At 43.8% G+C, this 14,110-nt stretch overlaps 1 protein-coding gene across 8 annotated transcripts in view; it reads right to left on the bottom strand.

The window, feature by feature from the left end:
• Shal (potassium voltage-gated channel protein Shal) overlaps nt 1-14,110 on the bottom strand; it is a 116,835-nt gene that overhangs the window by 27,572 nt on the left and 75,153 nt on the right. For 2 of the 8 annotated variants that reach the window (XM_069118593.1, XM_069118594.1), the window contains exon 5: nt 10,600-10,650. The exons of 2 other annotated variants lie outside the window; for them this stretch is intronic. In XM_069118593.1, the coding sequence (XP_068974694.1) occupies nt 10,600-10,650 (51 nt within the window). Of the gene's footprint in view, nt 1-5,300; nt 5,385-5,566; nt 6,795-10,599; nt 10,651-13,647; nt 13,927-14,110 lie in introns of those variants that run through there. 4 more of the 8 variants (XM_069118600.1, XM_069118598.1, XM_069118597.1 and 1 more) reach the window with 4 other exon arrangements.

Here is a 14,110-nt window from a genome sequence, read left to right on the forward strand (position 1 = left end):
GATAGTTTTCGGATGAAATGGAATGTGAGAGAGATGCGATCTCGCGTGACGTTACGCCTCGTGGCATCGATTGAATTTCGAGCGATGGATCTCTTTTTCATCGCGAACTACATTCTTAGAAAACATGGCAAAGAATCGTTAGAACGTTCAAGAATTCGCGGACAAAAAAAAAAGAGAAAAGAAAAAGATAAAAAAAAGAGGCGAAGTTCCACGACACCACGAAGGTCGATTTCCGGTTGTGTATAGAGTATCGCGAGGCTAAAGATCGCGTACGAACGAGCGAAGAGAGATGTCGAGAGGAAGGGGGTAGAATGAAAGAGGCACGCGGGCCACGTGCAAATGCAATTCAGAGAGAAACAGAAAGTTCATGCGAAAAGAAGATACAGTGAGAAACAAGAAAACCACCATAAGAATGAGAGATCGAAAAAGCGGAACAACTTGGTGCTACCGACACAGAGATACAGTTTCAACAAAAACAACAATCAGAATATGTATAATACGTATTATGTATATCGAAACAAAGGAAATGGTAACAGTGAAACAACAATAGCAATAAGAACAAGAAACGTTTACAATTAAACTGGGTGAACGGAAACAGATAGTATCCGTGTGTGAAAGAATGTGCGCTGCTATGAAGATAAAAGGGTGAAACGATCGATTCATAAAGAAACATGCCAGGTGCAATAAGAACGATCCTTTCGACAAGCCATTAATTGCAATACGTCTGTGACTTTGATTCGTTTCAACGCTCGTGTTCATTGGAACGACGCGTTTTCTGTTTTCGCAACGAATCCTCCTTCAATTCGTATGAATACTCATACTTTCTCCAAATCTACTCACGTGCGTAGTGTATTTTCTGACATTTTTATCGTTTTTTTCTTCCTTCTTTTTCTTGTTTTTAATTCAAAGCATTACAAACCGTAAAGGACGATTTGGAAGAATAATCGTTGCTGTATCAGTTTTGACGTTAAACAGAAACGCATCTACGAAACGGTGCATTGCATACAGGTGCATTCAAATTTGCTCTGAGGATGTGATACATACGTCGAAGCTTCGTCACAGCGCTCGGTAGTCTGCTCAATATTTTTCGGGCGTGTGCGAAAATAATAAGCGGATCTGTTTATCGGCGAAGCTTTCGGATTGGCTCGATTTATTTCTCACATCTCCTACTCATCGTAACGAGTTTCTCGAGTCAAGCGTCTTCAGAGTACGCGTTCGAATCGATTTCTCGAATCGAGAAAAAGAGCGATTAATAGTCGGTCCTTTACAACGATGAATTCGTTTATGGTCCCTAGCCTCTTAGTATGTCTTCGTTTCTCAACCTCATACGTCTTCTATAGTTAATTTAAAAACGCGTTCGAACCAGGAACCATAGAATCCATCATCATCATCGGCCTCCGACAGTAGCGCTAGCTTAAGAAATAATAAAAGGAAACTTCTTTGATGTATTCATAGACGATATGAAAGTCCTATAGAAGCCTACGATCCAATAGACAAGGTTCTCTCGCAAGCTGCTCGTAAATAAAAAACGGGGACAGAAGCGGAAAAAAGGCAAGTCGACGCGTCCTCATTGACGGCTGCATGCAGACACCGTCGGATTTCCCGGGGAAAATTCGCCGACTACATCCGTACGCCGCAATGCGGTTCGTTCTCATCGTCGCACGTTCGTGCTGGTTCACGTCTTCCTACGACGTCGTTCGACAAGCGTCGTTAATCCTTTTCAACCGGCCTGTCCGAGATGTTCGTTCTTCCTGTCTAAGCGCCGCCTGCGACGCGGCTGCAACGGAGCAGCCTGAATTTAAGGCTCGTTCACGCGAGGAGAATTCACGTCGGTTAGTTTGCCGATATTATTAAATTACGTTTCAGACACTGATCAAACGGAGCTGTAAAGCCAAGTTAGAGAATTATACCGTAACATCAAAGCGAGATAGGTCACGCTAACGATAGTTGGCAATTTCTATTTGATATCGCGTGACGCAAACTTTATGCGAACCACTTTATACTGTGCAAAGTATCGCGTAATGCTTCCTGTTACGCTAACGACGTTCACATTAACAAGCTGACTCGGCCGAATTTAATATCCGAGTACGACCGTCCAACATATCGAACAGTGTCGTTGATCGTAAAGAAAGATCAATAAGTTACTGTGACGATTAATATCTTGAATGTTTAATACGTTTTAGCGGTGACACGCGTAAAAACTGATTCGAATCAGGAAAACGCAAAGAACAGAAGAACGCAGAGACAGAGAATAACAGAAAAATCTGTCGATAGTAAGATAAACACGAGTTCCTCGCGTGTACGAGCTTTAACAGAGGGTCACGTTGCTTCGTTTCGCCTGTGACGCACGAGACACGCGTGTTATTCTCTTTCGGTGGCACGTGCACGCGTTATTTCTGTTACGGTGGACCAGGTTTGTCGCGATTGATCGCGTAGGCTAGGCCGATGTTGCGAGCGAGCTCACGCAGTCTCGCAACGGCCAAGCAGACGCGTCGCTTTGCTTCTATCGCTAAATTTTCTGCGGTTGAATAATAAGATCGATACGATATGATACGGCTGCAAAGATTCAACGGGATATGGATAAAAAATAAATATGAAAGACATCTAAGGCAGTGAAAATTCGTGTCTTGCGAAAGAGAATTCTCCGATGATATTTTGAAAGATAATGATACTGCGCGATACTTTAAGAGCTATGCGATTACTTTTAATGTATAGAAGATAGAAATGAAGATGTAAGAAGATAATGGCAAAGGGTAATTAAATTTCAAGCCGTCGAGGCACGAACGAAATTCTCGACGAATTTCTCGTCACAAAGGAGCTACTGGAATAGCGAAAATCTAGAGTTCGTGATACGTCGACGCACACGCGATGCGCACGTTTGCGCAGGGTCGCGTGGCATTAGCACAATACAAGGAAAACGCATTAGAAGGGCGTGATTTCGCCCGACGTCTTCCCTGTGGCCGGGTACATTAATCATCGGTTGCTACGAGGCACGGATGAGACGGCTCGCTTATTAAAGCTGGCTGAAGCCATTAGTCGCTGTACGCACAGCGGAAACTTTAAAGAGAGCTTGATCGTAAAATAAATCACGCGACTTAAAGGCTTCGAGACCGGTAAAAATTTCGAAACGAAAACGGAACGCTCGTTGAATATAAGATGTGGCGAAAGTCGATGAAAATGTAAAGGCGATGAAATATAAAACGATTCAAAGTTGTCGTTACGAAGTTAAATTTAAATTACTTTCGTACATCTACTCCGCTACACCCAACGGATCTTTCTCGGTCTAATTATATTTTCTATGGTTAAAAGATTTTTAAAAGCATGGAAAATATGAAAAAAAGAAACCGTTGTTCAAACATTACGAGAACTCGAGTCTCTTCATTTTTTTTCTTTTTTAATTGAGAAAATTAGGCCGTCGAAGTCCGAAGACCGTGACAGAGTTAAATGAAACTGTATGTAATCGTAAGACGTACGAATCGCGCTTCATATCGTATCGATATCATTTTCTCCCATTTAACGAACAGCAATTCGCGATATTTCTCCAATAAAAACAGACAGCCGTCGTTTCTGCGAAACGTCACAGTGACACTTAAGGACGAAAGGAAGCGACGTATATATCTCGCGCGTCTTCGTCACGAACCCTTTGTCGCAACCTGCGTGTTTTTTCATCCCTCTGAAAGGCCTGAAAGCGTGGGACTACGGACCGAACACAGGCTGCGAACAAAGGAAGAACGAGCGAATAGCGGACGTGACCGAAAGAAAAGCATGCGGCGTAAAAAGCGCGTAAACCTGCTTCGCTGGAGCCATATATGATCTTCCCCGAGTTTAGCCTGATCCGTCTTCCGGATTCCTCTTTGCCGGTGAACGTTCCCTACTCGCTTCGGTTGTTTAAGCGCCAGGGTACTATAAAAACAGGCAGTATAAAGTATATTTGCCCCGCTCTCTCCTGCGTGTTCCGTGGCGATATAATTCCTAGCAACCTAGCCGCGATAGGAAGCTCGCTAAAGTAAAAGAAACTGGAGCTAGCAGCGGATTTTAAGCGACAACGGGTAGAGAGGGTACTTAGAGTGGGCGGAAAGGGTGGATAGACCGGATGAGCACGAATACACGAGTTCTATTTGGATGCAGACAGATGTGGGACCAACGAGGGAAGCGAAGAAGCGTAGCTGGATCGCCAGAGAGATGCATAAATCAGAAGCCAGATCAAGAGTCAGCCGCAACACGGTGGGTTCGAGTAGGCACCATGCCAGAAGGTTTTCGTCTGTGGAACGATCGCGAAAGAAAGGAAAAGTAAAAACGCTCGTAGAGGCGAACGTGTGAAAACGAAAAAAAAGTCGGAGGTTCGTGGAAACAACGAAAAGATGGAGAATCGATCGATAACGAAAGAAGAAAAGAAAACTAAAGGAGTTCGCGATTGAAATAGAAAACTAAACATCGACGATGGAAACGTATGCGATTCGACGTACGGCAGAGATATATAGGAAAGAGAGAAAGAGGGGTAAGTTTTGCGACGGGAAGAAGCGTAGGAGAAGATGTTTCTCGGGGAAAGCAGACACCCAGAAGCCAATCCAGGGATCAGCCACGCGACACGATATAATTCTCGACCACCAAGGGGATGCATGGGGAGGCCTTCGTGTGTCCTTCGTCCTGATCCTTCCGTCGAAGGACAAGAAAAGCTGCCTCATATTCTCCCAACGGCCACACAATAGTATATATATATGTATATAGAGAGAGAGAGATCTTATACACATTTGATAAACATCATGGAAGATTGTACGCGCGCGCGATCCCACGCGTTCATTGCAGCGTATAAAACGCGTGCTTGTATACGATACGATGCTCGTGAAATCTAAGGGATATTTTATCCCTCGAAACGACGTTGGCTTCCATATTTCAAACTAGATTTCGTTCAATTCTGAGAGAATAAAATCTTTCGCGGAACATTAATACAACGACTATCGTGGAAGAAGACTGAATATCCTAAGCTACATCTCGTATTTCGTATAAATCTCATATTTCTTTACTGTTACTTCCTTTGTCTTTCTCTCTCTCTCTCTCTCTTTCTCTTTCTCTCTTAAAAAGACACACAAAACCCTAATACGCCGCGAATGATTCGTTTTCTCTCTTTTACAGATGTCCACTTTACATCCATGTATACAAGCAGAAACGTATTGTCCGCGAGGGACGCGTGGATCGTAGAGCGCGCGCACAAAAGCAACGAAACGATATAACATAGTATGTAATGTACATCGATTATCATCGTATCCAAAACGGTTTTCAGGTAACACGGTTTTCTTTACCTTTTTCCGAACTTGTATACGGTCTTCATATACGAGCACCACTCTATCCTTGCTCTCGTTCGACGTGAGCTGATAAGACAAGCTCTAAAAGTGGACGTGCGACATTTTTCAGCGGCCATCGTTGAAAACGCCAAAACGCCGCGATATGTGTTTTATTTTTATTTTTTGTTTCAAATGATTTTTTTTTTTAATGCCATCGTACATTCATCGATCACGATATATTTTTTTTTTTCAATTCGTTCCCATCGTCGGATCGTTAGCATGTGTTTTTCGTTATCATTATTATTATGTACATATTTTTTTTTAATTTATTATCGTCCATGAGATTCCAGCGTGAAAGAGAGGAAAAAGAGGAGAGAGAGCGCGCGAGAGAGATCCATCGGATTCATTATGAATTTCGCACGGTTTCACGTGGACGAATTGTTTATTCGATGTTCGTTTTTGTATGTACGTATGTATATGTATATATATATATACACACATATGTATATATTTTATTTTTCCGTTCGTTATATTATATCGGTGATTTTTCGTTCACGCACGTGATATATTTGTATTCGTTAAAAATTCGTTTTATCCATCGTGGAGAACGAGCGGATGAACACAGAGGATGTGAAGAGAAAAAGATGCCGATTCGTAGCGAGCAGGATGAGACAACGGGGCGATTATTTTCATGGTGATGGCCAGTGGAGACGATGACGCCCGTGATGACGATGACGATGATGGGCGGACGATGCGAGGTCATCGTAGGTGTCCAATGTTCCACGTGGATCGCACGGTGTAGTCGGTCGTCGATGAACGGGTGGGCACGGAAATGAGGAAATAGAATTTGATTGATTTATATCTATGTATTTTATAATATCACTGTGTGTGTCTTGTGTCAATTATTTGATTATTTCATATTTTTCTATTTGTTTTCTGTTTTCGACTGATGTTTCTTCCATGTCCATTCGTCTACTTTCTCTTAAACGATCACGTTAAAACGTTTCTCTATTCTCGTTTAATTTGTCCTCTGAAAATCATCTCGTTCGAGTATATTATATTTCTATGTGTCGACCGACTCGAAATCTGTCTGCAAACTGTATCAAATCTCGTGTTACCTTTCTTTCTCTAAACGCTCTCGACTGCTCGGCCTCTGAACCGATTCGAACGTTACTCGTGTATCGTCGTTGTTCTAATCTGCGATTATGCGTTTTCGAGATCCGTTTGTTCGTCTGTTCTTTTCTATCTTTCTTTACTCTTTTTTTTTTTTTTTTTTTGTTTTGTTTTTGGTTATTTACTCTGCTCTAGTATTCTGCTCTATTTCGTTTCTCTTTGCCTCGAATTTACTGGGATCTGTAGTTTAGCGTGCTTTACTAGAACTGGCTAAGAAAGTCAGGCCGCTCAGAACGAGGCCTCGACGAGGTAAGTCCCGTCCATCGCAGCCCCGGTCTGCCCCCCTTGGGCACCCGATACTTGGGCCCTTGTCGCTGGGATGTACTGACTGTACGCCTGCTGAAATCCACACCACAAGCACACACTACATTGTTGCACGCTAAGCTCACCTACCCTAAAGAGTCTGTTTTCTACATGGACCTCTACGGTTATCTCTAGTCGTGACACTTTAAACGATCGTCGTTAGATCGGACGTGTTGTACTTTTCCCCGATTCTGAATCGGCTTTGTCATCCTTACGAGGCAGAACCAACTTTAAAAACGTGTTCGGCGGCTTCAGTCAACATCCTACTTTCTATATCCTCTCGTACGCTCTTACTAAGTGGATCACCGAGGCTAGCACTACTACAATATATTTTGCAACCCTAATACCATCATCTAACTTCCAAAGAACCGACGAGTTTTCTGAGGGAGAACACGCGCCATTTCGAAGGTTCCAGCTCGAAGGGCGAAAGGGTTGGCTTCTATCCGAGCATCGTCTGCTGATGCACGATCATCGAAATCGATTCAACTAACTCTATAGAAAGAACTTGCCCCAGCTATGACAGTGTGTCGTGTTCTCTGTCGTCGAAGCCTACGCGAGTTCTATCTCGTTGTTTCCTCTTACAATTGCTACGAGCTTTATCTACGATCGGCTAACCGACTAAACGATCCTACCTCGGTCGACGATCGACCATCGATCATGCTGTTCCCGCTGGTTATTCGCGAAAACTAATTCGTCGCCGTTAATTCCACGGTGTCGGGCAAGTTGCACGCGGAACCAGCGAGTCGGACTTAATCGTCGACTTTAATTAAATTTAATTAGTCCACGTCGCGGCCAGCTGCGGACCCGACCCGGATCGACGGACGTTCGAACGCGTTCGTGTTGCCTGGGTCGAGCCGGATTTACGGCCCGCGACATCGCGTTAATGGACGCGTTTCCGGTCGCAGCTGGGGAAATCGGCGAAGCACCGCGTCGCGGTATAAACGAGTTATTCAAGGCAATTCGAATTTCAAATCGCGGAAAAAGTCACCGATATATTGTTCCAAGTACTTAAAAGGTATCTGCGGAGTTCACGGTCGAATCGCGTTATCAGATCGGTTGTTCTATATTCGCGATTCGTGGCACGGAATATTTTGAAAATAATGCGTTCGACAAACGAAAGGTAACAGAAAGTGCAAATTGTTTTCGGTAATCGGTCGTCCTCGAACGATTACCGAATAGCTCGATCGTCAGAGTAAAGTATCTTACAAAGACTCGATAACGAGTTTTCACTGAAAGAAAATAGAATCGTTAGAAGTGGTTGACTCGCCATCGAACGAAGAACGTAATTATCGTTGTTCGAGTCGATCGAGGGACGAGATGAGCCATTGTGGCGTACAAGAAAAAACATTCTCCATTTTTTTCCATGCAGTTCTCGCGAAACGTCGCATTCTTCGAGAGCTCGCTAATTGTTCGGTCGCCACACTCGGCGGCGAACGTCAACCGAAAGAGAAGGGGCGTATTTCACAACCGACTCTTCTTTCGCCTCTTCTCTTTGCCAGCGACTCTCGTTAAAAGAAAATAAAAGTTTGGTTCGTGGGGGGGGGCGGCAATTGAATACGCTTGAATAATCCGTCGAGCACGAAATCGTGTCTGAAAAATCGTGAAGAGGTTCGCATTCAAACAATCCAAGAAACAGAGAGGCGTAGTACGTAACGTATGCGAGTAGCGCGAAGGTGTGGAAGAGGAGAAGTGCCAAGAGAACGAGAAGAAATAGTAGTTCGATCAATGAAACAACATTTCCCAAAAAATATTACTAATCTTCAACTAGCAGGCTTTTATATCGGGGAGCGATCAAAAAAAGTAGACAGACAAGTAACAAAACTGACGTTCTTTTTCTTTTTGGGTCTTACCTTAAACGGACGAATGTTTCTACGGGATGAACCACACACAACAGGTGCCGACAGTGTGTATATGTTACAAAATGTACAGACATATTTACATTGTACCCCGTGGTATTTTGCAACGATTACGAAAAGGGATGATTAGATTAGACATAGAAGGGGAAGAATTTCTTTAGCATCAACGTTTCGCCAAATACTATCGTATTGCCAATGACGAAATTAGCCTCCCTTATGATTTCAAATCGAACAAGAAATATTCCTTTCTATACTAGGTAATCGCAATCGTGTCACAACGATTCTCATTTTCAACAATCGTCGGTTTATGTGACGCGTTAATGCGTAGCGAAACGCTGTGTATGTTAGTTTGGAATAATTTCATCTGTAGCGAGCAATTAAGAGCGCGATGTCAATGGCGGTGGTAAAAATTGATAAACGACAGCCTGTCTCGTCGCGACGTTTACAGCCCGTTATCTATCGGGCGACTTACCTGTTGAACGATAATTAATTTAACAACGTTGGAACTGACATCAATGCGAACTAGAGAGGATGCAGGAGGAGGGAGGACGCACGCGCGGCTCTTGATAATTACGAGCCAACAACCGATTGAAAATAATTACGAAGGCAGCTGCTGGACCTTTCGCGGAATCCACTCGATATACAACGTTCGATTAATCATTGTACCCAGTGGCCGTAATCGACGCGCACTGACAGGCTGTGCCGACTAATTTCTGATTAATTTTCTTCTCGTCGCGAAGCGGCTCTGAAGCTCGAACAGGCCGAAACAGTCAGAGTGATTAATGTAACGCGGTGCCCGCGAGGAGGTTTCGAATTTCAGCCTGACACTCGTTTCTCCGGCGAGAAGAGAACAGTGCCGATGATTTATCATTGTAAGGCCATTGTTCGCGGCTTGTTAAACTAGTTTGTTTAATTACGCGAAGAACCGACCGGGGAGTTGATAAAGATAGTGTGGTTTTCACCAATTACCCTTTCTCTACAGACATCCTGGTAAACGTGATTCATTTATCTCCTCTTTGCAAGGGGTTAAATAATTTATTTGTTACGACTAAATCAGCAAGTTGTTACGAGATTGCGACTACAGAGATCATTCGTAGTATAGGAATGTTTGTTTCTTCTTGATATATAAATGATTTTAATACGGTTGATTTTACACGTGAGAGATGTCTGTAGGAAATTGTTGGTGAATTGGATCGGCCCTCCTCCGTGACGAACTCGTCCGCGCGATAATTCTCGCTTCGTACCCTTGAACGACTTAATAAAATATACACAAGTAACATGATCCACGTACATTATATACAATATATTTAATCGAACCAGCTATATGGTATATATAGTGTGTGTCATATATAACGGACCAATCAATTTCCAATAACGATTAAATGGAGCAAAACTTGGGGAGGGGGGAGGGGACAGTAACCAACATCAACACCCAAAATAGAAGTCGAGTGGCCTGAATACCGAGTAGGTGCAACCGATACTTTTCCACGAGCTTGATTTCACTCGCAAAAAGAGCTTCTTCAAAAGTTCGACAACATCCACGATGTTCCACTTCAATCTTCTAAATCTTAATCTTTTAAAGTGCCTCTTTCCTACCCTTCGATAAATCAAACGGTACTCGATGCTTCTCCAAAGTCCGTGCTTCTCTTTAAACTTTGTGATGTCCACTGCTTGTTTCTCCTCGGAAAGAGAAGCAAAAGGAAAAGAAAAAAAAGGAGGAAAAATGGAAGAAACGATTATCGTTTGCACCACACGACGTTTGGGCCGCTCGATTCCACGGATCGGTAGCAATCGGAATCGAAAATATCACCGTATTAATTATGTTAACAAAGGACAGGAGGGTGAGCTTGAATGTCTTTGAAGAGGACGGACACGATAGGTGGATACTCGAGGTGTCGAAAAGATGGTGCTCGTTACTGGGCCGACGGCAAAAGTGAATTGACGGAGCTTTTCAGACGGACACTTAAGATTCAATTTTCTCTTGCCTGGCTGATCTGAAGTGGATGCTCCACTACAGGCTCCCGGTGTTCCTTCGGCTATGCATTATTCATGAAAGCAACTCGTGTTATATTATAATACGCATTATTGGGGCAATTAATTCGGCGCAACGTCGTCGCGTGCGCGCTCGGCTATGATTATTCTTTCTTTTCCCTTTTTTTTTCCTCTTTCCTTTACTGATATTTCCATCGAGCAACGCGTGATAGTGAAACTGATAATACGCGCCACTGAACGACCATAGGGTCTCACGGTCGATAGTTTCACGAGCGTTTAGTTCGGCAACGTTTCCCCGGCTTTCGTCGTTGTTTCCGCGAAGCTCGTTCGTTGATATTGATCTAGCGAGGCGTTTGTCGTAATAAGCTCGACGCGAAGATACGCGTTCGGACGCAACGACAATTTCAACGAAGACGCCAACTGACCCAACCGAGTACCACACGCGCGAACAGAGATTTCCGTAATTCGAATAAAGACACCGTGTAAAATAGTTTTGTAACGATTTTGGAAGAGCCTGGCTACGATTTAACTATCGAAACACGTGGCGTCAGTCATCTATATCGGGCGATTCCTCTGGCACGGATTATTACTGGTACGAATGGATAGAGGTGTTTGCGCTTGGCAACACGTTGTATTAATTAGTCTACGTCGGTAATAATTAGCATCGATTCTTGTCTGATTTGCGGAAGAAACTGAGAAAGCTACGGTACACGGAAATAGAATAACTAGAGAAGAAGATCTATTATTTCCTGGAGTACGTATTCGCTGCTGGCGGCTGGGGGATCCTCAATCTTTCGAGAATGAGATTAAAAGATTCTCGACTGGCGTAGTTACAGTCGACTGGAAATGAAAAGCTGAGAAGGAAACGAGCTGGCATAACCATATATTTGGCTCACGGAGCAAGGCAAATTTCGGTGGAACGTCAGCTGTTGCGATTCACCGTAGAAATTTCACGCGAAAGAGAGGGCGTATCGCGGAGCAGATTACATCGACGCAACTTTCGTCGAGGGGACGAAAGTTCATCGCGGCGCATAAATCGATGTCGAGGGAAATGGTGACGTTTATGCGAAGCTAAACGTTTCTAATTGCTGGCATCCACTGGTTAGCGACTGCTCGAGATTTATCGAACACTTGGCAATTCACGCACACGCTGCTTCTTGGCGGTGTAACTGCCACGATTACATTTTTTGATAGGAAACCAAAGACCGTAAAACTGAAGATGGTAACTTTTTGAGAACTGTTTGCATTTTTCATTCAAGATAAACAAATCGGAAATGTAAATAAATAGACTGAGTAGGTAAATAAACAAACAGAAGAAGTAAACAGATCTTAATGACCAATCTTAATGAATAATGGCGCAAAAATGACGTCGCACAGTCTATTGACAAAGTCAATGAAACAAGGTAGATGAGAAAAGTGTTTATACGAAATTTTTTTGAGCGAAAATAGCGTAAAAAAAATATCGATAAAGTAGTTGCATAGAAAACTAGTGAACCGTTAGAACGATAGAACGTTGGATTTGCATAGAACGATGTCATGAAGCGTGATGCTGACGTTTAGACAAAAGACGGAGATTAGGCAACGCGTAGGTCAATAATCGAGAACAAAGGCGTTGGTGGTGTAGTACAAAGCCGATAGAAAGACGATTGGAAGACCAGGCCACACGGATAAACCATTGTGCCATCTCCATCCGACACCTAAACCACAAAAAGTACGTAAAACATCTTAAAAGATGTTCACGATTTTCTACTTAAATTTCAATGGGAGGAAAAAGCATTAAAGCTAATTTCTTCATCGCGTGGAACAAGTTGAAGTGAACGAAGGAAACTTTCCCAAGTCTGAAGAATCCGTCCATTCTCTCGCCTGATGGCGAAACACGCAAGAAACGTGCCAGAGAATCGCAAATTGTTTTTGCCACTCGTCGCTCGTTGTGAACCAGCCACGCGACGCACTATAACACGCGACGACGCGCGCGCAAGTGCAAGCGTTCCGTGCGCCAGAAGAAAAAAAGGCGAACTCGACAATACACAAGGCGGGGAAAAATTCACACGTGCGAGGTGAAAGAAAAATTTGACTCGGCTGCGAGTAGATCGCGTCGAGTTCTCGAGTTGACGCAAGTTACCAGCAAATCTCGCGACGCTCTGAACGATGCCGGTCCCTCGGGAAATGTCCTCCAAGATTTTCGCCAGAAGTCGTTAAACCGGAAACTCTCGGAGTTCTCGCTCGACGAAAATTCACCGGGACTCGACTGCTTCGCGCAAAGTTGAACGAGCAGAAAGAAGAGGAAAGAGGCGTTCAGAGTTTAACCATGTAAGATCGATGATCTTTTCAAACGTTTTCTAAAACTTACTCGTGCAGACCCTTGGATGTTGATAAATGTAACTAACGAGATACCTACGGTTCTGAACAAGCTTAAGAAACGTTCACCGCTATACAGTGACAGAGTGTGCGTCTCTAGTCTGTGAAGAAGTGTAACACGAAATCTGATTTTCTGGTGATTGTGTAACACCGAATCTAGCTAACACCAAATCTCGCAGATCTCTACATCCTCCAACGACCATTCGATATTTGTCTCATTTCGAAACCAAGTTACTAGCGTGATTTCACCGTTTCGTGTAGTTTCACGATTTCTATATAAAATCATTACCCAGGAATCTTCGTTAATAACTTCATTCCAACGTCACCAGTCGAGAACGAACATGATCATCCAGCAAGAGGAGAGAGCTATTACGTTTTACGAGCGTTCCTCTGGTATCTGGGTTAGATCGAATGGTTGTCGGACAACGTACGTGGCAAATGATCGAGGCGTAAAACTCAGCAGGGTATCTTCTGGCCGGTAAAAAAAGCTAAAAATCGACTTCGAACTCTCGACCCCTTGCACTTTGGCGCCAACGAATACACGACACGTGTATACATGAACGAGCACACGCACACACACGCACGCACACACATATATATACACACATATATATACGTATATACGTAGATACATAATAAACGTACATATATATGTACACGGAAAGAGACATGTACGTGTATACCTGGATGTCCCTAAGGTCAAGGCGACACACGTTGCCGTACAATTTTCTAGTCGATAACCGTGCAAGGATGACTGTACACTCGTAATGAATATCCAACAGCGCTCGTTTAACCCGTTTCTCGCGGTCTCGTTGCCGGCGGAAGTAGGGACGCGACTCTCGACCATCTTCCGCTCGAGAACGCGTTCAGAACTTCTGTTCCGTGCAGGAGCCGCGAGATTCGTCGAATGTCTGCATCGTCGCGGTATGCTGAGTCTCGAATGTGATCCGTCTGCGGCCCACCTGCACGCGGAATCCACATCAAAAGAAAGAACGCGGGGAACGCGGCAGATATCTTTTGTTCGATCTCGACGGAGAAGAATTCGAAACTGGTTCGTGATGAGTTCGTGCAGAGCACGACACACACTCGTGATGATCTCGTGGATGAAACGAAGGGGGCGGGGAATGTGATCCGTGCAGGCGAGCG

Source organism: Bombus flavifrons, chromosome 8, assembly GCF_040668555.2.
Source record: "Bombus flavifrons isolate JBK064 chromosome 8, iyBomFlav1_principal, whole genome shotgun sequence".
Taxonomy (NCBI): Eukaryota; Metazoa; Arthropoda; class Insecta; order Hymenoptera; family Apidae; genus Bombus; species Bombus flavifrons.